Below are 24,730 nucleotides of genomic sequence, written 5' to 3'. Positions count from 1 at the left end.
AATATTGAAGTCAATTTTATGGATTTATTTGCATATTCTAATTTTATGTATATGGGTATGGCTTGATGTATCATTCTGCCATGGTTATAAAAATTATGTAATAAGGAGAGAATTATATTAGTTTTTTTGGAATCTTTAAACTCATATGGTAGAACTATCTCTTGGAATATATGAATGAAAAGTAGGTCTGTTTTAATGGTTTTTATATAAAAGTTGAAACACTACTAAAGTGTTTCTTTAATTCATTTAATTCTTTGTTGGAAAAAAAAAATGCTAGTTGTTATGATGAGAGAAACATGACAAATCGAAAACGTTAATATATGTTTGATGGGAGAGTGGTTAAATGGTAGTAATAACAGAAGCGAAAACAAAAACTGTGGGTGATGTAAAACTACAGTGTTGGTGAAGTGTGTTCTGACTCATTATAATTGATCAAGTTGGTGATGAAGCAAGCGAGTCTAAGGGTATACTCTCCACTAAATAATAGAGCTTTTTCCTTTTAGTTGGTGGGTGGAACTTTACGTGAGAAATTGGATGGGGTGATCTAAACTAAAGGAAAACTTTAAACAGTGGTTTACGACACTTATCTACATGCTACGCGTAGTGGGTTTCAATTGTTTTGTCTTAATCATTAGTCGTGGTGTTATATAAGGAGCACCATTTCATGCACATAATAGCAACTAACCCTGCCAACCCTTTTTAACAAATTTAGCAACGTTTCTGAAACCATGGAAGACATCTCTGTATCCAAAGTTGGCAACATGGTTAATAAGGCCAAGCCATATGTGTTAACTGTGGGCTTGCAATTTGGAATGGCAGGGACATACCTCTTCACCATGGCAAGTCTCAACCATGGAATGAGTCGTTTCGTCTTCATTGTGTATCGCAATGCCATTGCTGCATTGGCTCTTGCTCCCTTTGCCTTGATATTTGAAAGGTGCTACTTTCTACTCTCTTCATTTTTATGTTCTTCAATGTCTTCTAAATGTGGAGTTACCTAGTTTAACTAACAATTTCATTATTGTATTTTTTCAGGAAAGTTAGGCCAAAGATGACATGGACTGTCTTCGCACAGATACTAGTACTCGGCTTTCTTGAGTAATTACCCTAAACTTTTCTTCTGTTAGTGTACTCATAACATGCAACATGTTGGACAAAACATGGGTTTTTATTATGTTGTTGTTGTGTATTTTTATTTGATATGTATTGAATTGAAACAAATAAAAGGAAAACTATTTTGAAACTGGATAAGTTATTTTTGTCATGTATAATTTTATTTTGTACCTATTTGCTTAATTGACATCACCACCTCAACTTCAGGTAACACTCATAACTCATTTTTCTGAAAAATATAATAATAATGATTGATATTGAGTATATTAAGAGCAGTTGAAGGTTTTTGTGCATGATGATAACTTGTTCCATATGTTTTATGTTGTAGGCCAGTGGTTGACCAAGGTTTCACTTTCTTGGGGATGCAATACACTTCTGCTTCCTTTGCATCCGCGGTTATGAATGCCGTACCCTCTGTAACCTTTGTTCTTGCACTAATTCTGAGATTAGAGCGGGTAAAAATGAATGAACTACGTAGTCAAGCGAAAGTGGTAGGAACCATGGTCACATTTGCTGGGGCTTTGTTAATGACACTATACAAAGGCCCTCAATTTGACCTATTTCATCACTCAAACACAACTCACCAACAACCTGGAACCCACTCCTCTCAGAATAATCACTCACACTGGGTCTCAGGAACTCTCTTCATTTGCCTCGGTTGCTTTGCTTGGTCTTCCTTCTACATATTGCAGGTAAAACTTCATCAACACTAAATAATATGGATACAACGTAAACAAACTCTTATTCATCTAATCATAAACTATTATGCATTGTTTTTTATATAATGTGTTAATAATGTGAATATTTATGTTTTGCTCTAATGAAAAGAAAATGTAATTGTGCAGTCCATAACGGTGAAAAGGTACCCTGCGGAACTGTCACTGGCATCGTTGATATGCTTGTCAGGTGCATTGCAAAGCGCTGTGGTTGCTCTGATTGCAGATCACAACCCTCGTGCATGGGCTATCGGTTTCGACTACACCCTCTATGGCCCTCTATACACTGTTAGTTCACCATTTCTATTTTTCTTTAATTTTTCACATCAACTTTATATATTACACTAAAAAAAATCATCAAATAAAAATCAATTTTCAGAGACTAAAATAAAAATTGATTCTAAATTAGTTTCTATTATTGGTAAATAGTTTGTAAATTGATATCTAATTAGCAACAAAGTTTTAACTATCAATTATTTAATTTCTAAATTTGGTAGAAAAACTTGGATTGCTAATTAGATAACAATTTAGAAACCATTTAATAATAATAAAAACTAATTTAGAAACCAAAAATTTATTTAGTCCCTAAAATAGTCTCTACTTTAATCATTATATTTAACCCACTTTTAAAGTACTGTTATTCTAAAACCAACTTTTTTCTTACAATATGTTATTAGGTATTGGACTTGTTGAAATTCTGCCATTTTTAATTTAATGACCATTTTAATAAAGATTTTTAAGAAATAATTGTTTTACACAGTTTTAAATGTAATTGAGACCCTTTTTCTTTAGTTCTTTTTTGTTTGAAAGGTTGCATTTACAGGTAACCACGTAAAGTATTCTTTATAAAAGAAACTAGTCATACATCCTGATAAACACGTTTCCAATATTAATAAATTATTATTATTTCAAAATAATATTAATAAATATATAGGTACATGTCATAACAATTATTTTATTATTATAAAAATTGCAGGGAATAATGAGTTCAGGAATAGCATATTATATACAAGGGTTGGTAATGCAAAGTAGAGGTCCAGTATTTGTGACATCCTTCAATCCTCTTTGCATGATCATTGTTACTGCTTTGGGCTCCCTTCTTCTTGGAGAACACCTCTACCTGGGAAGGTATCTTCTATTTTTTGCTTTGGCCCTGGCTCATACTTTTCTTTTGTTCCATGTATTTCTTTAATCCAATTTTATTAGATACTGCATTTCAACAAACCACTTTCAATGTTTATTTACCCAAAAAATAATTATTTTTTACAACATCCTCCAAAAGCTTAACCGTACCCACATCAATTCAAGTGTTTTATCCTTTCACTCAAATTTTGTGTCTCCATTTTTCTGTTTCTCTTTTTTCACAAAGTAATTGTCCCCTTCAGAAAAAAAAAAAGATTAAGTAATGGTCAATGGTACTTCTATAATAGAACTCTATCATCTTTCTATCTCATTTTTTATCCACTGCGGAAGGTTATCAACAATAATATATATATATATATATATATATATATATACTTGTGTTATTTTTTTTATTTTGCATGAAAATGTTTTCCAAGAAAAACATTTTAATTATAATTTTTTAATAAAAAAAATAATACTAAATCATGTGGTCTTATATAATGAAAAATAAATTATAATGTTTACACATTTCTATATATGAATTTATGTAAAGTTAAATACGTTTTTAGTTTATGTAAGATGAGAAAGTTTTAATTTTGATATATATAAAATTTGATATTATTGTTTTTGATCTTTAAAAATATATGAATTTTAGTTTTAATTATTGCAAATTATTTTTTCGTTTTTCATCCTTCCAAAATTTTAAATATTAGTCCTAACATCAGTTTTACTTATTCACATTGTATTAGAAGTTTTTTTTTTTTAACAAACAAACAGCGTCACATAATATAAAAGATAAGATAATTACTTTTAATTCTAAAGAGGCTAAGAAGAATTATAAAGAGTGAAATAAACATTTATATTGGCCAAAAACATATTTAATTGATTAATTTTGTGAACATTGATTTCAGCATCATTGGAGGCATCATAATCGCAGTGGGTCTTTACTCTGTGGTGTGGGGTAAAGGCAAGGATTATGGTGACACGTCATCATCAGTAGGAAGAACAGCAGCAAGAACAAAAGAAACAGAAACAATGCAGCTCCCAGTTACCTCACCAAATAACAAATGACAGAGAAGCTAGTTCCATGGTTCGACTTATGTTGGCAGAAGTGAACAGTGATTGAGTAATATGCAAGTCATATAGTGATTTGTGGTGCTTGTGTGGGCACTATATTTAGCCATGTTAAGTTGAAAGAAACACCACTTTCTTTAAGTTTCATATACTAATTGTTACAAATGTTTTGCTATCACCAAAAGTTTCAATTCTACTTTCTTCTTTTTTCTCTATTTCGATAAACGAGTTTTTTTTAACTGTGTTAAATTAAGTTAACTTGTAAAAGTTTTCCCATATCAAGATTTAATTGAATTATTCATGAATTTTTATTATTTTGGACATAAAAAGGTGAAATAAAGAAAAAGTGCTTGAATTTTTTTATAGGATTAAAAATTGTTATCTATATAATTTGATAGTAATTAAGATATTTTAGGAAATTAAGATTAAATAAAAAAATTAAGGACCAGAATTAAAGTTTGAGAAACTACTTAAAATTGTGAATTTTGTAAAATATTGAGAGTAAAATTGGAATAAATGTATTTTACTCAAAAGATGATTTTTAATTTGTAAATGAATCAATTGTCTTAAAAGTCTTTACCAATAATTTTATGCAATGATATGTGGTTGTAGCATGTCTTAAGGAGAAAGTTAGATTTGTGGGTCTCCTTTATGGCATTTTGCTACGTAAAACATTTATCCATAATTACGAAAATTAAATCTTATTTCTTTTTTCCCAACTAGTTCTGATCTGATCCATTGTAAAAGATTATGGAATGCTATATCTGATTTCCATTTGCAAGACAGAGATCAAGAAAAACGCAATAATGCATCAACAATTGTTTTATTCCAACCTTCCCAAAGTTAAAAAAGGAACCACGTCATTGAATTGTCGCATCCACATTCTCCTTATGCATCACTTCAAATAAAAATACTATAAATTTTAAACGATAGAAGGGCAATAATATATATAGAGGATTGTTTTAATAACTTATAATCAACAATTTTTCAAGTCCATACACTATTGCAACCTTCTCAATGTTTCGTAATTGATCTGAGTTTTATTCAAAACCTAGCTTTAACAGTGTATATGTAAAAACTTTTGCCTTTTCTTTGGTCTAGTTCAACCCCTACTGCATAATTACTTTGAATCACACATTAATTCGAAAACCATTATTTTCTTTTGAATGGAGCAGTTCCTTGTACCATAAATAGAAACCACATAAACAATCGTTACTGCTCTCGCTTGTTGTCTTTCTCGTCGGTGATAAGTTCTAGCTCTGATATGTTGCACTGGAATGTGGATCTATTGAAACAGAGGAGACTCTACCTGTTGATCACACTCCGACGATCAAGTCAGTAAGAACTTATTAAAAGTAAAGAAGTATTCAGTTTCAGTCTCAGAAACCACATACCTTTACTTGGGGTCTCAAGCCCCTTTATTGCTTATCTCTTGTAACAACTTTCTCTCATGAAAATCTAATCTCAACTAAAAGCATATGTAACTGGAAAACATTTTGTTTATAGGTGCCTTTTCTCGAGGTGATACAATAGAAATGAATCTTATCCTAATGAGAGCATAAAATAACAACAGAACAACTACCTGCCAGCAAGGCACCATTTTAGGCGCCAACAACAGGGAGATACTCTGCTTACCTGGGCACCCTACCATGGTGCAACGTTCGAAATCCCGCTTTCACTCATTGTTCCATTTCTCTAACATTTGCAAACCCTTCGGTTTGTTGCGATGAATCCTCGGACCAAGAGGGTCCTTTATGTTTCTTTTGTGCCACAATTTTCAAAAAAGTTCTTTTACACCTTCCCATTTCCATTTTTGAAAAAGAACTGTTGACCGAGCTAAACGTAGCTCTTTGCTCTCAGCTTGGCATTTTGCCGACTGTGTAGGTCTTCCTTCACCTTTTCGAGGCCAAACTCCTAGGCCACCAACTTTGGGTGTCTTTCAATGGCGTATCCAAAAGAACCTTGCTCACACTCTTCCAATCTTCTTACAAAAATTTAAAAGGCAAACATTGTGACATATTCTCTATCTTGGAGACATGCCTTATTTTCTAAACTTGGAGCCCAAATTCTTTGATTTGAAAACATACTTGAGCTTTATGAGAATGATTAAGATTTTGCATCCACCTTTGCTAATTACAAACATATGGCACAAGGAGGTTTCTATATTTCTGAGGGGTATTTGTTTAGAGAAGGAAAATTGTGTACACCTCAAAGACCATATAGAAAATTCCTTGTCAAAGAGTCACATGAAGAAAGTCTAATGGGCCATTTTGGAGTTTATAAAACTCTAGATCTTTTAAAAGGAAAAATCTTTTGGCCCCATATGAGAAAAGATGTCCAAAGACATTATCATAAATGTATTTAATGTTTAAATCCTAAATCTAAGACAATGCCTCATGGACTCTATACTCTTCTACCTCTTGTTTGTGCCCTATGGGAAGGCATCAACATGAATTTAGTCTTAGGGCTTCCTAGGACACAAAGAGGTTTCAATTCCATCTTTTTGGTAGTGGATAGATTTAGCAAGATGACCCATTTTATACCCTTCTATAAAGTGGATGAGGCAAACAACATCTCCAAACTCTTCCTTAGACAAACAGAAGTAGTCAATAGGTCTATATCAACTATGCTTAGGTCAATCATGAAAGGAAATTACAAATATCGGGATGAGTACCTTCCCCATATAAAGTTTGCATACAATAGAGTGGTCCATAAGACTACTAACATTTCTTCATTTGAAGTTGTATATGGTTTTAATCCTCACGCTCCTTTAGATTTTTTACCTTTTCCTAATCCACATGAATTTGTGTATAAGGAAGGGGTAACAAAAGCTGAATTTATTAAGAAATTACATGAGAGGATTAAGGAAATTTTTTTGAGAAATACATTAGACATAATAATATGGGGAAAAGAGAGATAGTTTTTAATAAGGGAGACTGGATTTGGCTTCGCCTAAGAAAGGATAGATTTCCTACTCAGAGGAAGTCTAAACTTAGTCCCCAAGGAGATGGTCTTTTTCAAATCCTCAAAAGAATAAATAGTAATGTATATCAGTTAGATCTTCCCAAGGAATATGAAGTACATGCTACTTTCAATTTTATTGATCTACACCTTTTTTAGGTAGCATAGATGATGAGACATAAACTATTGATTTGACGACAAATCCTCTTCAAAAAGGCAGGTATATGACAGAGCCCTCAATAAAGGACCAACAACTAAGGCAGTGCCTAGAAGAATCCAAGAGGAGTGGGACTCAGCTACTCAAAGAAGAGACATTCTTTTCTACATATTTGAAAGAGACATAACCTAGTGGTATAACCTAGAATGAGATTTAAAATTTGTTACTTAAAAGTAGTATATAATTTTGGCTTGTATTTTGGCCTTGAGTAAATTAGGGTTATGGTTAGGTTTCTAACACCTACCTAGGGTATAATTGGGCTTAATTACAACCTATATTAAACCCTAGGTCAGTTATTAGACCTAATTTAGTCACATCGTTCACACATACTCACTCTTACCTTGTGACTTGAATTAGGTGCCATCTTTGAATGGTTTAGAATTCAAATTACACATTTTTTTTCTTTGTATGCTTGGTCGACCCCTCCAACTATAAATGGAGGTGCTTGACTATGGAAAATTTAGATCAAAATAGATACAGTTATGCTGCCAATATTACAAGCAAATTTCTCCTTGTTTCCTCTCTCTAGGTAGATACCTCTTTGATCTCGCTCTCAAATTCTTCAACTGATTAGCCAAGAAGATGACCAAGGACACAAGAGACACTTCACACTTTGATAAGTCATCTCAACATCCAAGACAAGGCCCCACCAAATGTTGGAAGGACCTCAGTAGAAGAAGAATTGGGCATAAACCAAAGTATCAAATGTTCCTTCTTCTGGTCTTCTTACAAGACAAAATGTTTGTAAATAAACTAGGCTCACTTTAGGGGTCCAAATAGAAGAATAAGCTAGAGTAGGTTTACATAGCATAAATAGGAGTATACTTAGCAAAATGGGTTTGTTCCAAACCCACTTTCATGACACATGCACCTAAAATTAGGGATTTTAACCTAACTTCTATAAGTTATGCCTAAGGTGCGGTTTTGACCATGGTCAACATCCTAGGCAACCCCTATTCCCTTCCATTTCTACCTCTCACTCATCTTGTCCTCCAAGTCACTCATTTCCTATATAAAGGGTGTCTTCCTCCATGTATTGACACATTGAAATTGAATAGTAAAGAAACTCTGCAAGAGTGATTTTGTGACACTTGTGAGCTCTCATGTTGGGTCTTATCTTGCGTGGGTAATATCTCAAGTGGCGGCTCAAGTTATCTGGGTCTTATCTTGGGTGGGTAATATTTCAAGTAGCGGCTCTTGCATCACTCATCTTAGAGTCCCTCTGCTCCAAGTGGCGTGACTTGATTTCTTCCCATAATCTCTTCATGTTTTATCTTTATTTACGTCTTCCTCTCCACTCCATATACATCTTCTTCTACTCTTTAATTTGTTCTTTACTTTTTTCTTCTTCTTTATTTGTTCATTGTCTCTAGTTCCGTTGCATCATTTTCACCTTATAATTGCCTTTTCTCTTTGCCCTTCTAAAGTGAACCTTTACAGTTACTTAACCACTTGGTTAAGTTCGTGTCTAGTGGGAATCTTCTTAGGGTTCTCACCATAATTGCTAAATCAAAAATCATAAACAAAGAGCAACCAATAACATGTGCAATCCTAAAATCAACTCACATCATGTGGTATTCAGAGCATGGTTATCTTGAGCTTAATTGCTTTTGAGTTGATTTCTACCTTTAAAATTCCAGCACATTTTAATATTGCTTTTATCTTCCATCAATTTAATTTCTCTTTACAATTCAACATCTTTCTATTGCGGGTTTAAATTTTTGTCATTTTCAATTCCGATTTTTATTCATTAAGCACTTTAAATTTTGCTTTTGAATTTTTTTGTGTCAATTTTTTTCCTTTCCTATTTTTCTTGAGTCTTATGTTCTTAGTGTTCTAAGAGTCTTAAATCCATTCTACTTATTTTTCTTTTAATTGTGAAGAACTAAAAGCAACTAGAAATTTGTTGAGTAGAAGTTGATTTAGTTCCAAATAAAGATTCAAGTGATCATATGAATTAAATCCCAATCTATTTGTGAAAATTGAAAGTGAATTAAAATATGCATGCCAAAATTATGTAGATTTAGAATCCACAAAAAAAAGCAAAGACAAAAAAAAAAACAAAGTTAGGGTAATTCACTTTTCAAGTTCAAAATTACTAAATATAGGATTCTTTTTATATGGCAAATTGTTTTTATATTTGTAGAATTTTATCCTTCTTACTTTTACAATTTCTAAGAAAATCAAAGCTTCATAGTTAAAAGTTTAAGTTTCTTTGAGTCTTTTTAGGTGTTTTTCTTGTTTGTCTTCTCTAAGTTTTGTCATTATCTTAATTCTAATTGGGTTTAGCTTTCTTTCTTAAATCTTTTCTTACTTGTCTTCAAATCTTTCTTAAGTTTTGTTGTGGGTTTCTTTGGTGAGCAAGTGTTAAGAGCTTTGACCTCTTTCACTTGAAGTGTTGCTACCAAGTGTAGACCTTTTGGAAAAATTGAAAAACAATTCTTGAGTGAAGTTAACCTTTTTTCCATCCTTACTAAATAGCTAAGTGATACACATGAGTTAGTGCATTAATTGTTATTTTCACTAATTGTTTGCTTTCTTTTATGCAACATCATGTATCATTTATCTTCAGGGGAATCTTCTAAATCACAATCTCCTCAAAAGAAACGTCTTTTGGGGGAGTTTGAGGATGCCAAGAGGAGCTTGTCCCATAAAGAAAAAGAAATGAGACAACTAGTAGAAAGAATGCACCGACTTAAAGAGACTTGAGAGGGATTAACTATAGCAAGGAGGCGGGAACCTAGGCACATTACAAGGTATCATGGGCACTATGGGAGTCAAGAAGAAGACCAAGAATAGAGAGTGCACAATTTTGAAAAAAGGCGCCATCAACACCAACCACCAAAGAATTATTTTCTATTTGTAAAGTTACCTTGTTTTAGTGGGGATAGTGACCCAAATTTGTATTTAGAATGGGAAGCTAAAGTAGAACATTTCTTTAATGTGTATGAGATCGAAGAGGACCAAAAAGTTAAGTTAGCTTCCCTAGAGTTTTTAGATTATGCCATGCAGCGGTGGCATCAAAATGTAATGGACATTGGTTTGAACAAAAGGTTAGTCATGGTCTCTTGGTATGATTTAAATGAATGCATGCACATGCGGTTTGTTCCTCCTCATTATAGGAAAAAACTCTTGTTGAAGCTCCAACGACTTCAACAAGGACCTAGGAGTGTCAATGAATATTTCAAATATTTAAAAGTAACTTTGACCAAGATTAATATGCATGAATCTGAAGAGTCAAAGATTGCTAGATTTGGCAGTGGATTAAGAAGAAAAAATCAAAATGTTGTAGAACTTTATGAGTATACATCTTTGGAAAAATTGGTTCACCTAGCCATCAAGGTTGAATCACAATTTTTTAAGAAAACATATTTCAAACATACTCATAATGATGGCTTCCGTGACTCATCTTGGAAGGGTAAAAATAAAATTTCAAAACAAGATAATCCTTCCAACTCCTCTAAAGAATCCAGCCCACAAACTTCTAAAAATCCTTCATTTTATGACTAAATCGCCATCCAAAACATCAAGTACCAAATGTTTTAAATGTTTAGGTTTTGAGGACATAACTACCAATTGTCCAAACAAAAGGACCATGATGATTAAGAGGGGGCTAGTTGTAAGTGACCACAGTGATCAATCTTCGAGGTCTAACTTCCCTTCCTCTTCAGAAACCCCTAGTGAAAATGAATGTGAGATACCTTGTGAAGGTGACTTATTGGTGGTAAGGCGAATGTTGGGAAAAATTCCAAAACCTTTGGATGAAACCCAAAGAGAAAATATTTTCCACAACCACTGCCTTAACAACAAGAAGTTATGATCCATGATAATAGATGAGGGTAGTTGTGCTAATGTGGCTAGTACAATAGTAATGGAGAAGCTTGGATTATCCACTATCTCTCATACAATGCCCTATAAACTACAATGGCTTAGTGAAAAGGGTGAAATAATGGTTAATAAACACGTCCTCATAACTTTTTCTATAGGAAAGTATAAAGATGAGGTTTTATGTGATGTTGTGCCAATAGAAGCAACACATTCTATTGGGAAGGCCTTGGCAATATGATAGACAAGTTTTACATGATGGCCATACCAATAAAATGTCTTTGAACTTCCAAGCGTATAAGTTATCTTAAAACCCCTCTCTCCCAAAGAAGTTCATAAGGACCAAATAAAAATGAAAACCAAAAGAGAAAATGAAAAAAGAGATGAAAGTAAAACAGGTCTCGACATCTCATCTCACGCAATCAAAACAATAATGTTGATCCATACAAAACTTATTGCGCCTCCTAGGTATACTTCCTCCTTCTCTTTTTCATTACCTAATAATTCTAAATACTTGACATCTTGGACAAAGAAGTTTCAGGATGAAATTCAAACACCTCCTAAAGGTTCTCACCTTCTAAGAGGATCATCAAAATGTCATTTCATCCCCAAATATTTTTTTCCCAACATGGCTTGTATCTAGAAATTACCCATATGAACTCCTAAAGCTTAATGAGCATAAGTTTACTTCACATTCCACACCATGCAATATCTTATATGTGAACAAACTAATTATGTTATTTGCAGGAGTTCTAAATTCGAGGTCGAATTCTCTCCAACTTGGGGGGCATGATACAACCCAAATATCCAAGAATATGACCAAGGACACAAGAGACACTTTACACTTTGATAAGTCATCTCAACATCCAACACAAGACCCCACCAAATTTTGGAAGGACCTCAGCAGAAGAAGAATTGAGCATAAACCAGAGCATAAAAAGTTCTTTCTTCTGGTCTTCTTACAAGACAAAATGTTTGTAAATAAACCAGGCTCACTTTAGGGGTCCAAATAGAAGAATAAGCTAGAGTATGTTTACATAGCATAAATAGGAGTGTACTTAGCAAAATGGGCTTGTTCCAAGCCCACTTTTCATGACACATGCACCTAAAATTAGGGTTTTTAACCTAACTTATATAAGTTATGCCTAAGGTGCGGTTTTAACCATGGTCAACACCCTTGGCAACCCCTCTTCCCTTCCTTTTCTACCCCTCACTCATCTTGCCCTCCAAGTCACTCCTTTCTTATATAAAGGGTTCTTTCCTTCATGTATTGACACATTGAAATTGAATAGTAAAGAAAATCTGCAGGAGTGATTTTGTGACACTTGTGAGCTCTCATGTTGGCGGCTTTTGCATCACTCATCTTGGAGTCCCTCTACTCCAAGTGGCGTGACTTCATTTCTTCTTATAAGTTCTCTTCATCTCTTCCTCTTTTATCTTTATTTACGTCTTCCTCTCCACTCCATCGAGACAAAAACCAACCCAATTTGTGGAGGTTTCAAGCTATCACATATTCTTTTCCACACATCAAGGGTGACTAGTTGTTTTTCACAAAAATTGTGATTGATTGCCTTAAATCACAATAAAGGTGAGTCAAATCTGTTTTATTTTGAAACTAACAATTGCATTTTCCAAAATTGTGCCAATTGCTCTTTTAAAAAATAACTCACCTAACCATTTTAATTGCATCTTTCTTCTGTGTATATATTGCTTGTGACTATGCATCACATATCACGAACACAATTTCATTTTTCTCTTCTTTGCATTCACAAAATATTTGTATCATGCCTTCTTCATCTCACTCACCTCGGAGGAAGAAATCTCATGCAACAAAGTGCTCAACTAGGGATGGACACCTAGAAATGTGGTTCTCTGAAGATAATTAGCAAATCGAAGTGTTCTTGCAGGAGATGAGCAAAAAGGTCATCAATACTCCAAAGCTTTTGTCTTTCAACTGGTTGAAAGAACAAAATCTCAAAGATGTGAGAAAAACATTCAAACACCAAGAACTGCAAAGTGTTTTAGAGATGAGTGGAAACATCTTTTTGGACATGGTGAAGGTTTTCTACACAAATCTAAACTTTGAAGGAGAGAAAATGTGTTTTCATGTCAAAGGATTAGACATGGAAGTCATTCCAGCTGTGTGAACTGTTGTCACGGGTCTGAAGTACTCTGGAGCAAAAGTGGGCAAAGGAAACACCAGTGCCTTGGAGGAAATAAACAAAGGTAAAAGGCTTTCATGTGGGTGCACTAAAATTATATAAACGTGTTATTGCCTTCATCACTACATGGATGGTGACACCAAGGGGGAGCAACCATGTTATGCTAACCAAGGAAGATTTGGTACTCATTTACTACATAATGAAGAAGATCAAGGTGAACTGGATTTATGTCTTCAAGGAACATATGCTAAAATCTACAAGGTTAAGTGACTATCGTTTTCCTTATGTCATACTTGTTTAAAAAAAATCAATATTTTGAAGGTGGTAAAGCTATCTCTTAAGATCAACAATAGTTCTTTGGTCAAAATGGGGTTTCTAAAGTATGTGTGTGGTTAAGAATGTTTTGTATTCTTGATCGGTTCAAGATCAATACTCTTGACTGTTCTTGTAATATTGTTTGATTGCTTTAGTGAATTCTCAGTGGTGTGTTGAGGAGTAGATGTAGCTCATTGTTAAGAGTGAACCATTATAATTCTCTTGTGCATTCTCTCTCTCTCTCTCTCTCTTACTTTGATCTTTACCATATAATTTATTTTAAAGTGTTCTGTGAGTAAATCAATCAATTGAAATCTCAAAACAATTGGTTTATATTTTGGTTATATAAAAAGTTGGCCTAACCTCCTCCTTGACCCTTGTACCTTGTAAAATCATGCCCAAACCAAGAACTTCCATGACCAGTTAGTGACATGTGTCAAAAGATTTCGTTTATGCTCCATTCAATTGTAGTATGTATAGATTTATTGCCACGATTAAAAACTTTGTTTGACCTCGACAAGGTGGGAATGGTCCCAATATCTCCATCCCCATTTAGCAAATGGACATGGAGAAACGATACTTTGCAACACCTGAGACAAAAGATGCCTAATGTTATCATACTCTTGGCAGTTTTTGCATGTTTTGATGAACTTCGAACAGTCTTCTCAGACTATTGGCCGATAATATCCAACAACAACACTCTAGCTACCCTTGTTCAGACACCTAACTGCAAACCACATATTCCTTCATGCAATTCTCGGAGGATGTAATCGACTTGCTCTTGAGTAACACATTTGAGCAATGGAGTTGAATGTCCTCTCTTTTACAAATCATCCTCTATTATTAAATTTTTCCGCTTTCTTTGCAAGACTAGCATTGTTTTCGACATCTCTTTGCTCCTGAGCCAATATAAAATTCTTGAGCGATTTTATCCAATCTTCTTCTATTATTGTTGTTGTGAAGCTTTCGGTGATTCTGACTGTCGAACTTGACATGGTTTGCTAATTATGCTGAGTTTTTCTTTTACAACTTGCTAATTTAGATAGTGAATCTGCTCTTGAGTTTTTCTCTCTTGGTATGTGTTTAATTTTGGATTTAGAAATTTTTTGCATAACATCTTTGACCTTGTAATATTATTGTAGAAACTGAGGATTTTTCACTTGATAATCACCCTTTATGTGCCTAACGGTTAGTCGAGAGTCACTTTTGCAAACTATTGTTGTGGCTCCCATATCTTTAGCAAGGATTAAACCTACTATTAAACCTTCATACTCAGATTGATTGTTTGAAGCTTTGAATTTGAATATCAATAGAAATTTCTAGTTTGAAACCGCTTGGTCCTTCTAGAACTATTCCATCTCCACTACCCTTTCTATTGGATGATTCGTCCACATATAATGCTTGTGTTACATCTTTAGTTGTTGTTCCTGGAAACTCAACAATGAAGTTCACCAAACATTATACTTTATTGACCATGCCACCATTCTTCCTGTTAGCTCTAGCTTGTGTAAGACTTTTGCTATTGAACAATTAGTTCTAACCACAACTTGGTGGTTTTGAAAATATAGTCGCAAACGTCTTGTCGTGTAAACTAGGGCAAGAGCTATTATTTCTATGAATTGATACATTTTTTTGCACTTTGTAATGCTTGGTTAATATAGTATATCGACTTCTATTCTGGAAACTCCTGAACAGCACTGCTCCAATCGCCTCAGGTGAGGTTGCCAAGTAAACTATAATTTTTTGGATGGATCCGAATTTACAGTAAAGTGTCGTGCTGCAAGCATATTCTTCAAGTTTGAAAAGGTTTGCTCACATTTTTCATTCCATTTAAAATCTCCAGCTTTTGTTAGCAACTTGATTATTGGTCTAGCCTTCTGAGCTAAGATTGGAAGGAATCTTGACAAGGTCGTGAGTTTTCCAACCAATATTTGAACTTCTTTCAAATTGATTAGAATTCTCATTTGTAAAATTTCCTTACACTCGTCAGGTGGGTTCAATTCCTCGATCAATTAACATGAATCCTAGAAACTTCCCTTGTCTAACGTTGAAAACACACTTCTCAGTGTTCAATCTCATAATAAATTTTCTTATTCTTGTAAACACTTCCTCTAAATCAACTACATGAGCTTCCATTATTTTCAATTTCAAAATCGTATTATCCACATAAACTTCCATATTGTTCCCAATTTGCTACCAAAACACCTTATCCATCAACCTTTGATAAGTCGCCCTTGCATTTTTATATCCAAATGGCATTACTTGGTAATAGTAGTTAGTACCTTCCATGTTAAAAGCAGTTTTTGATATGTTGGGTCCAAATATAGGTATTTGGTTATAGCTAGAATAAGCATCAAGAAAAGTCAACATTGTTTGTCTGGATGCACCATCAACTAGCTGGTCTATACTCGGCAACGAATACGAATCCTTGGGGCATGCTTTATTCAAGTATGTGTAGTTAGTACACATTATCCATTTTCTATTAGAATTTTTAACCATCACAACATTGGTTAACCATGTTGTATACTTAATATCTTAAATGGATATAACCCGTAGTAGTTTTTGAGTTTCTTCTAGCACCTTCATCCTCTTCTCCTTTCCAAGTCTTATCCATTTTTTGGCTATAGGTTTAGCTTCTCGGCACAATGATAACTTGTGGGTTATAACATTAGGATGTATTATTGGCATGTCAGAGGCACTCCATGCAAACAAACATCTGTTCTTCTTGAGAATTTCAACCAATTCACTTATTAAACCTTTAAGAATGCTTCCCCCAATATAAGTGTAATGTTTAACATCGCCCAGTTGGCACATAGTCGTTTCTTCTTTTGGTTCAATTCTTTCGTCATCATTCATTCGTGAATCTATGTCAGTCATAACTATCATAATGTATTTCTCATTTTCAAATCTCTGCATCACCTTTGGTTCCTAGATAATCTTGAGACTAGTCAAGTAGCATTCTCTTGTTGTTCACTGATCAACATGAATTGTAGTTATATCCCCTTTCTTTGTAGGAAATTTCATGGCCAAGTGTTGTGTTGACCCTATTGCACTGAGTGCATTCAACTATAGGCGTCCCAATAAAATAGTATATGAAGTATTTGCATCCACAACAGATATCAAACTCTAATTGTTTCGATTAATCTCCCAGCTCCAAACTTTGTTTTCAAATCAATGTATCCTTTTGTATCAACCCTTGCTCCAGAAAATTCTATAATTTGCTCTTGATTAGGTTTAATATATTCCTCCCTTAGTCCCAGCTTTAGAAATGTCTACTAGTAAAGAATATCAATTGAACTCCCCTAATCTACCAACATATTCATAACAATAAAGTTTTCCAACTATATTGTAATAACCATCATATCGTCTTGTTTAGGATCTATTGCCTGAAAATGTCCTATATAAATGTTATAAGAGACATGCTCCTTTTCGGTGATACTCTATGTACCATCCAGGTTGACCCGAGATGATTCTTTCTAGTTGATGATTAAACTCCTCCTCTAGCAAAACCACTAGATATCGTGTTGCCCCCTTAATGGTCTTCCAACACTTCTTTCTCGGCTCTTTCATCGAGAACTTATTCGGGTCATTAGGCTCCCTCGTCTTTGGTATCTTTCTTCTCGTCTCTCCTTATACTTCTTATCCCTTGGTTCTCGACTCCTTTCACGCCTTGAGATGTTTTTAGTCTTTTGTATGAAATGCTTTAATTGTCCTGCTTGAATTAGTTCTTCAATTCAGTCTTTTCAAGCAATACATTCCTTCATGTTATTACCGTAATATCGATGATATGGTCGACATTATTTGGCATTGGGACTTTTGGTGGCTTCAGAATCAACTCAGTGTTGAGTGCCTCTTCAAGAATGCGAGCTCAATTCGCATTTAGTGGAGTATATTGTGTGAACCTTGGTCTGCTACGTATGTTTTTCGGCCTTATAATGTTAAGCCCTATCTTTCACATTTTGCTTTTTGTCGAATGCTTTTGATCTGAATTGATTTATGAAATCTCTTAATGTTGAACAAGATGCTTTGATGTCTCCAAATCCAAGTGGAAAGCTTGGAGACCTTGTTGTTGTTGTGTGTGTGTCTAGTTGTTTGAAACTTGTTAATTCACTCCTTAAGATGATCCAAGCTCAATTGAATCTTTAACATTTTGAAAATGTGAGTTTTCTAAAAGGAAGTGAAATTTCAACAGGTTGAAATTTCGAAACAACAGGTTGTTTAACACTTAGTGGATTTTAAAAAGATTTGGAACAACTTTGTCTTTGCCTTTGTTGTCAAACAAATTTCAACAGGTTGAAATTTCGAAAAAACAGGTTGTTTGACACTTAGTGGATTTTAATGTTGTCAAACAAAAATCAATCAGTTATTTTGAAAAATCAACCGATTGTTTTTTTGAAAAACTTAACAAAATTTTGTTAAGAGGTTTTTCTTTTTTAAATGATTCCAACAACTTTTGGTTTTTTGTTGTATCTGTTTTAAACATTTGATTGAAAGATAAAAAGGTGGTTTTACGCTCCTATGCATAAACTAAGAAAAAGATATCAATCAAAAACAGTTTTCAATTTTTTCAAAGAGCTTTTGGATCATCTCAAGTGTGGAATAGGATTGGGTCTTGTGTTCAGATATCTGATCTTGTGATTTACCCAGGTGTATTATATTCCCTTCCTTTTTGATAATTGTATTTTTGTACTGGTGTTGCCAAGAAGTGTTGTGTGTTCTTGAGGGGATCAAGATCAACATTCTTGGTGTGGTTTTTTCCAAGGAGTGGTGTGTGTTCTTAAGGGGTTCAAGATCATCACTCTTGGTGTGTGTAGCTTGTAATCTAGGGTTGATTACATAGTGTATTCTTAGTGGTTTCTGAGGACTGGATGTAACTCAGGTGTTGAGTGAATCAGTATAAACATTCAGTGTGAATCTCTCTATCATTACACTCTTTAAACTGCTTTAACTTTATTTTTATAAACTACTAATAAAAACAACGACTTGTTTCGTAAAAACAAGAGGTTTATTTTCTACATCAAGCTTAAAAATAGTTTTATATTTGGCTAGACATATTTTCCATTGATTAATTCTTCATAGCCTTTCACTCTACCTTCAATACTTGCAAAAATATTTCAAAATCAATTCATCCCCCTCTTGTTTTAGCCCTATAATTCTAACACTTAACTCCTCCTATTGCATAAACTTCGCGGTTTTTTTGTCGTAACTCATCCAAATTATCAACAGGTATTTTACATAGACTATTGGTAAATGGTCTCGACCATATGATGCATATTTACTTATGGGCTGAGGTTGCGTATATTCAATGCAACCTTCCCAAAACGCTTCGTGAATGTCCTTAAAGTTTCTCCATTTTCTTGCTTAGTATTTGTTCTTTTCGGTTGACCTGCTCGCTAGTTGACTCTGATAACAAGCTCTAACTTTGTCTGTTTTTTCACGAATCTGTCCTATCTCTTGTCGCTCTGGAACGTTGCTCCGTTAAAACAGAGGGGGCCCTACTTGTTGATTGCACTCCGACGATCAAGTCAGTACAGGGCTTATAAGAATTTAAGAAGTAGTAAGTTTCAGTCTTAGAAACAACGTAACTTTACCTTGGGTCTCAAGCCCCTTTTATAGCTTACCTCTTGTAATAGCTTTCTATCACAAGAATCTAATCTCAACTAAAAACATACTCAACAGGAAAATATTTTGTTCAAGGGCAGACTCTCACGGTGCTGCAACAGAACGAAATCTTTCCTCCAGAGAATGCATAAAATAATAACAGAATAACCATCAGGACACCAACTCATGTGCCAACATCAAGGGCACATTTTGTTTGCCTGGGTACCCTACTCATGGTGCAACATTATCTTTTGCTATGAATGCAACTTAATCCCTACGTGCCCTAAAATATATGGGTTTATGTTTTAAAAAAAATATTTACTTGACCTAGACTCCATACGCACTAAGCGCACCCCTAGGTCTACAAATACCCTTCATTAATAGCCTTAAGCCAATGTATGAAAGATTATCTTAATTATGTCAAGACGGGTTTGCTAATCGCACTGGGCCCCAAACCCAGGGCTCATTACCCGAGTTGTCCTGCCTGTGCCATGGACCGAGATCCGACCACCGAGTAAGGAGTCATGAGCGCTCTGTCCAGTATAGTATTAACCAACACAATAGATGTGAGGTGGTGAGGGCAACTTGTAGCAAATTGTGCTCCAAATTTTGGGACCAAGGTATCAAAGTAGTCAATGGACAAGGGTGGTAACCAAGTAAACCAATTTAAAGTTGTCCCTTCTAGGGTTGCTGGGAAAGCACGACACGAGATTGCATCGTATACAAGCTAACTTGTGTTGTATAAATTGCAACATGCTCATTAAGATTTGTGCTTCCTCATACTTGTCTATTGTTGGATGTTTTAAGTTATCAGGTAACGAGGTCTCCATTATTATTTATGAAAAAGGATGTTTCTTTATCGATGCTCCATAAGAAATATGAGATGTATTTTGTTGCCTTTCCTGCTACGCTCCAAAACTTTCATGATTAAATGTACTTTGGTAAACGCGTTTACTTGATTTGGCAACCTCCAATGATGTATAGTCAAGGATAGTTTTCTCTGCTTCAAATCTTTGTTTCAATCTCCTCCGTACTTCTTTTATTCGGAGTTTCTAGTTCTTGGCATTACTCCATCAACATAGCTATTGTTGTTGAATCCGCTTGATTGTCTTCAACTCCTTCCATCTGAGTTTTTCCTCTCGTTGTTACCATTTCAATTTGGTTGAATTGTCTTCAGCCTCACGGTGGGTGCTAAAAATTTGTTTTGGGCCTTGTTCAGATTTGATTTGGGGCTTGCTTATGCTAATTTTAAATTGTTTTTAGCAATATCATGAAAACGGCTTTGCACACCATCCAACAAGATGTCTGACTAATCGTTTTATCATCCTCTCGGTTGCTAGATTCAATTCTTCAATTTCACAATTTGCAAATGCTAACTCAATTCAGAATTCTAGTGATTAAAACATATGAAATCTGCACTAAAACCGTTAAGCAATTCACCAAATCAGAATAATACAAAATTTCAGCAATACTGTTTTCAATAAAAATCTGCAACAAACTTTGCACTAAGCCCAGAAAATCAGCACCAATTTTAAAAGAAAATTTTTTGTAGCAAATTTCTTTTCTTATCACTGAATCATTTTAACAAATACCTTATCTGCTTGCACCGTCTGGAAAATTATAAAATAAATTTTGCACTGAAAACCAGAAAACCAGTGACAATGGAAAATAAATTTTGCACCTCTATTTACTATTCAAAAATTCAAGCAGCAGGCTCCATATGATTTCTCCTTCTGTTCAAGTTTGCATTTACCAATTTCAGCAGCAAAATTCTCAGAAATTCTATGTGCAAAGGTTCACGTACCTATTTTGTTTGAAACAAAAATTCTGTTCACGCATCAGTCTCACCAATCAGCAATTTCCAGATTCTACTATTTTTACTTCACCGAATTTCAACTGCTTCTTTGAAATTTTCTCCAAGACCAAAGCAAAACGCATGGAACACTCACTCAAAACTGATTCCACCATCGTACACCTCTGAATTGTTGTTTCCCGAATTAACCAAAAAAATGGAGTCGTAACAATTTTATACCGAAAAAGACTCACTAGATTTTCTCCTTCCAAAACATATAAACGATTTACAAAAACACCGATTTCACTCCGATTTGCATCAGCGGTATGTATTCTCATTTTCAAAGAAAAAAATGGCGGCAGAATAGAAACACAAGATGAATCGTGAAAGACGCATCAGAAATTCTTGAAAACAGATTTGAAAACAAAACACTTTTGTTATTCGCAGCACTAGATTTTGCTTTCTGCACTACTAACTTCTTTTCGTAAAATTTTCGAAAATTAATTTTGAAGATGATAACCGAAGCTAACTTTAAAGAAAATTGCTAATATCTAAGTAATTTAAGAACTAAAAAATGAAAATAAAAAACATTCAAGAGCTTTGATATATGAGAAAATTTAAAGAACAAAATTAAAAAAGTTCAACTAATAGTGTTTATGACAAATTTCGACTAAATTTGACTCTTGACAAAAAAAATATACGATTTTAAAATCAAAAGATTCAAATATAAGAAAATTTCACTAACAAAATTGAAGAAAACTCAAGACAAATTCAAAAGAGCACATGAATATGAATACAAAAGCACATGAAGGTTTAATTAAGAACAATGAATTTGAACTGAAAAAAAAAAAACAAAAATTCAATAAGTAAACATGTTAAAGACAATAAAGAAAAGAATGAAGAACACAAAATTATATTATTTTTTTTTTTGAAGAAGCTACTTATCTCTTAAACCAATGCTACCATATGATGTAATCCTGCATCCTCAAATGTAGATCTTCTTCTTCAGTATTTTTATTTGAATTTCTTTTACGGATGTTGAATGATATTGTGAAAGCATGAAAATTGTAGAAATTTTGGAGGAGATGGAAATTATGAGATGAATATAAGTGAGGTTAGGCCAACACTTACTTTCAAGAGTGATGATGTATCAACACTACTAGGAGAACTCTAGAAATTTGTCTAGAAAGAAGACAATTATAGAGAGAACTTTGAACAAGTAGAAGTGTCTCAAAAATTGAACAATTTTTTACTCAATTCAAAGTTTAAAAAAATGTATAAAAAACTCATATTTATAAGAGAAAATCTCTCAAATGGGAGTGTGACAAGTGTCACCTCCTTATTAGCGCAAATCCTCTCCATTGGGAAAGTGACAAGTGACATGTCTTCATTAGAGGAAAATCCTCTCCATTGAGGAGAGGACATGTGGACCTTCATGTCATCCTTGCCTATTTTCTTATTTGTACCCCTTTTTTCCTATTTTACATCCTACTATACTTGGCTCGAAATACAAGGTTCAATTTTTTTTTTTAACTACTTTATACAATTTTACAAGGCTAAGAAAAAGAAAGATACTCTTCAAACATATGAGTGTTATTCTCCAATGAAGCTCGATCTTTGTCTGTCTTCTTAGCCAAAAGTTTCGAGGCTAAATGGTTTCCATTAGATACACTAGGTATAAAGTTTAAAGAGAAGTCAACCAAACTTAAAGGAATAAAGGGTAGTGATATGGTTACCCTGGATTGATTTAGACTATTAGCTTGGTAGATTAAATCATAGGCTTCACACTCTATTCTTGATTGTCCTCTTTATTATACTTTTAGACCAGGAAGGTGGGGGTAGCGTATGTTGTATTTGTGGGATTGTATGATCTACTGGCACTATCCATACTGGCGTAAGACTGTTATGACTCAAAATGAATAATGACAGCGTTTATGGGTCATTAGTACTTAGAGAATGATTATGTGATGAGCCTGAGGATGAATCTAAACTTAAAATATACAAATATGATTATTAAAAGATGGATAATTGAAAGTGTCATAATTTTGAACCTAAAATATACAAATTTGATAACAAAAGTTTATGTTGTTTGTTGTAAATTGTTGGATGATTAACTTGATTTATTTTGGGTATGATTGGTTATGATTCATTATCTCCACAATTTGTTTTGAAAAGTTGTTTCACTAAGTTGCAAATTCATGTGACTAATTTGTTGTAAAATTGAGAGATATGGTAAATTTCAGTGGAAAGAGAAAGACTCACCCTTACGTTATTTTCAAAGGAAAAAAACAAAGACACAAACTATAATAATGAGATCAATTCACTTTGATTTTTGTATGAAATATAACTTTTAATCATATTAAATAAGAACTTATAGTTGATAAAACTTAATTTCTTTTATGATGTATGTTAAATTATGTACTTTGTTATAAATTTGTAGTGAAATTTCTCTAATATATGTATATATATCATATATATCATATATATCATATATATATATATATATATATATATATATATATATATATATACTTTCATTGGTTGGGATAAATTAAACTATAACAACATGTGCTTTTGTCTGTGAGGCTAATCAAAGTATTTTACGAGGCCTAATGCTTACAAAAATTAGTTTTTACACTTTGTTGAATTTTTATCAAGCAAATGTATTATAATTTGTGAATTAAATCTATTTTTTTTTTAACTTTACGATTAAATACTGAATTGATTTTATGGTAATAAAAATGGGACAATTATTTTTAATGAATAAAAATTAATTTCTTAAATTCGATTTCATAGTTTCTAAAATAATTGTGAAATAAGAAGAAATAATGGTGTTACAATTAGTGTTATGAGAGCAATTCGTTCCAACAAGGCTGGGGTATGGACTAACTTTGCTTGTGTTGTGTGTTTCTATATAATTTGAGAAATAAGAATGTAGAATGGGTGATTGTTGTACTACCTACTTGGTAATCTAAGTAGGAACATGTATGACTTATTTGTAGTTGAAAACATGTTTTCTTGTAAATTCATAAGTAAGTATAATAGTGAGTATATCTTATGACTCTTTATGAAACTAATACACTAATTCTAGGGAATCATGGTGTGGAGATCCAATAACACAAATGGTGAACTCTTCGCAAGAATGACACAAAGTCTTGAAAAATTAGTGCAGAACAGGGAGAATGAATCAATAGAATATCGAGGCTTGTCTGCTTTTACCAAACATCACCCACCTAGGTTTCATGGAAAATTTGACCCATAAAGAGCTCATAGGTGTATAGCTGAAAAAGAAAATATTTTCAATGCCATTGGCTGATATGAAGAGCACAAGGATACATATGTGACATATATGTTGACTGGAGAGGTAGAGGATTGGTGGAGGATCGTCGTTCAAACCTTACCATATGAAGGATGTATAGTACAATGGCAAGTTTTCAAAGCTAGTTTCTTAGGAAATTACTTTCCAGAAGATCTAAAGAAACAAAAAGCTCAAGAATTTTTTGGAGCTCAAACATGGGAACACGACAATTGCAGAATATGATTCTATGTTCCATGAACTTATGAAATATTGCCATATGCACATTTTAAGAATGGGCTACAAGTGCATATGCGTACATTCGTTAGCATCTTTCAATTTTAGTTAGCAAGTATGGAATTTACAAGTCAAGTTTGAAAGGAAAGTAAGTGGATAAAAGAGTTAGGGACCAATAAGAATTTAAAAGAAATACCAAGGGTATGTCAACAAGAAGGCATATTAGAGACCTAAATTTTTCAAGTTGGGTGAACAACAAATCATAACAACAATAATGTTAATAATGTCATAAAATTATTT

General features: G+C 33.6%; 1 protein-coding gene across 1 annotated transcript; it reads left to right on the top strand.

The window, feature by feature from the left end:
- Positions 1-348: 348 nt before the first annotated feature.
- LOC137826512 (WAT1-related protein At4g08290-like) lies at positions 349-4,240 on the top strand. The gene is made up of 6 exons (XM_068632496.1): positions 349-937; positions 1,036-1,098; positions 1,442-1,805; positions 1,959-2,117; positions 2,806-2,957; positions 3,863-4,240. Exons 1-6 carry the CDS (start codon positions 729-731, stop codon positions 4,020-4,022), a joined length of 1,107 nt encoding a protein of 368 aa, XP_068488597.1. The 5' UTR covers positions 349-728; the 3' UTR covers positions 4,023-4,240.
- The last annotated feature ends 20,490 nt before the right edge of the window (positions 4,241-24,730 follow it).

The sequence above is a fragment of the Phaseolus vulgaris genome, chromosome 8 (assembly GCF_000499845.2).
Source record: "Phaseolus vulgaris cultivar G19833 chromosome 8, P. vulgaris v2.0, whole genome shotgun sequence".
In the NCBI taxonomy this organism is placed as follows: Eukaryota; Viridiplantae; Streptophyta; class Magnoliopsida; order Fabales; family Fabaceae; genus Phaseolus; species Phaseolus vulgaris.
Note: the sequence above shows the minus strand (reverse complement) of the source record. Positions and strands in the feature narration are given on the sequence as shown.

Bases quoted from the DNA above. Each gene is read 5' to 3' on its own strand.
- LOC137826512 (XM_068632496.1), top strand. From the start codon at position 729: ATGGAAGACATCTCTGTATCCAAAGTTGGCAACATGGTTAATAAGGCC. The intron at 1,099-1,441 runs GTAATTACCCTA...TTTATGTTGTAG, and splicing joins CTAGTACTCGGCTTTCTTGA to GCCAGTGGTTGACCAAGGTT. The intron at 2,958-3,862 runs GTATCTTCTATT...CATTGATTTCAG, and splicing joins GAACACCTCTACCTGGGAAG to CATCATTGGAGGCATCATAA.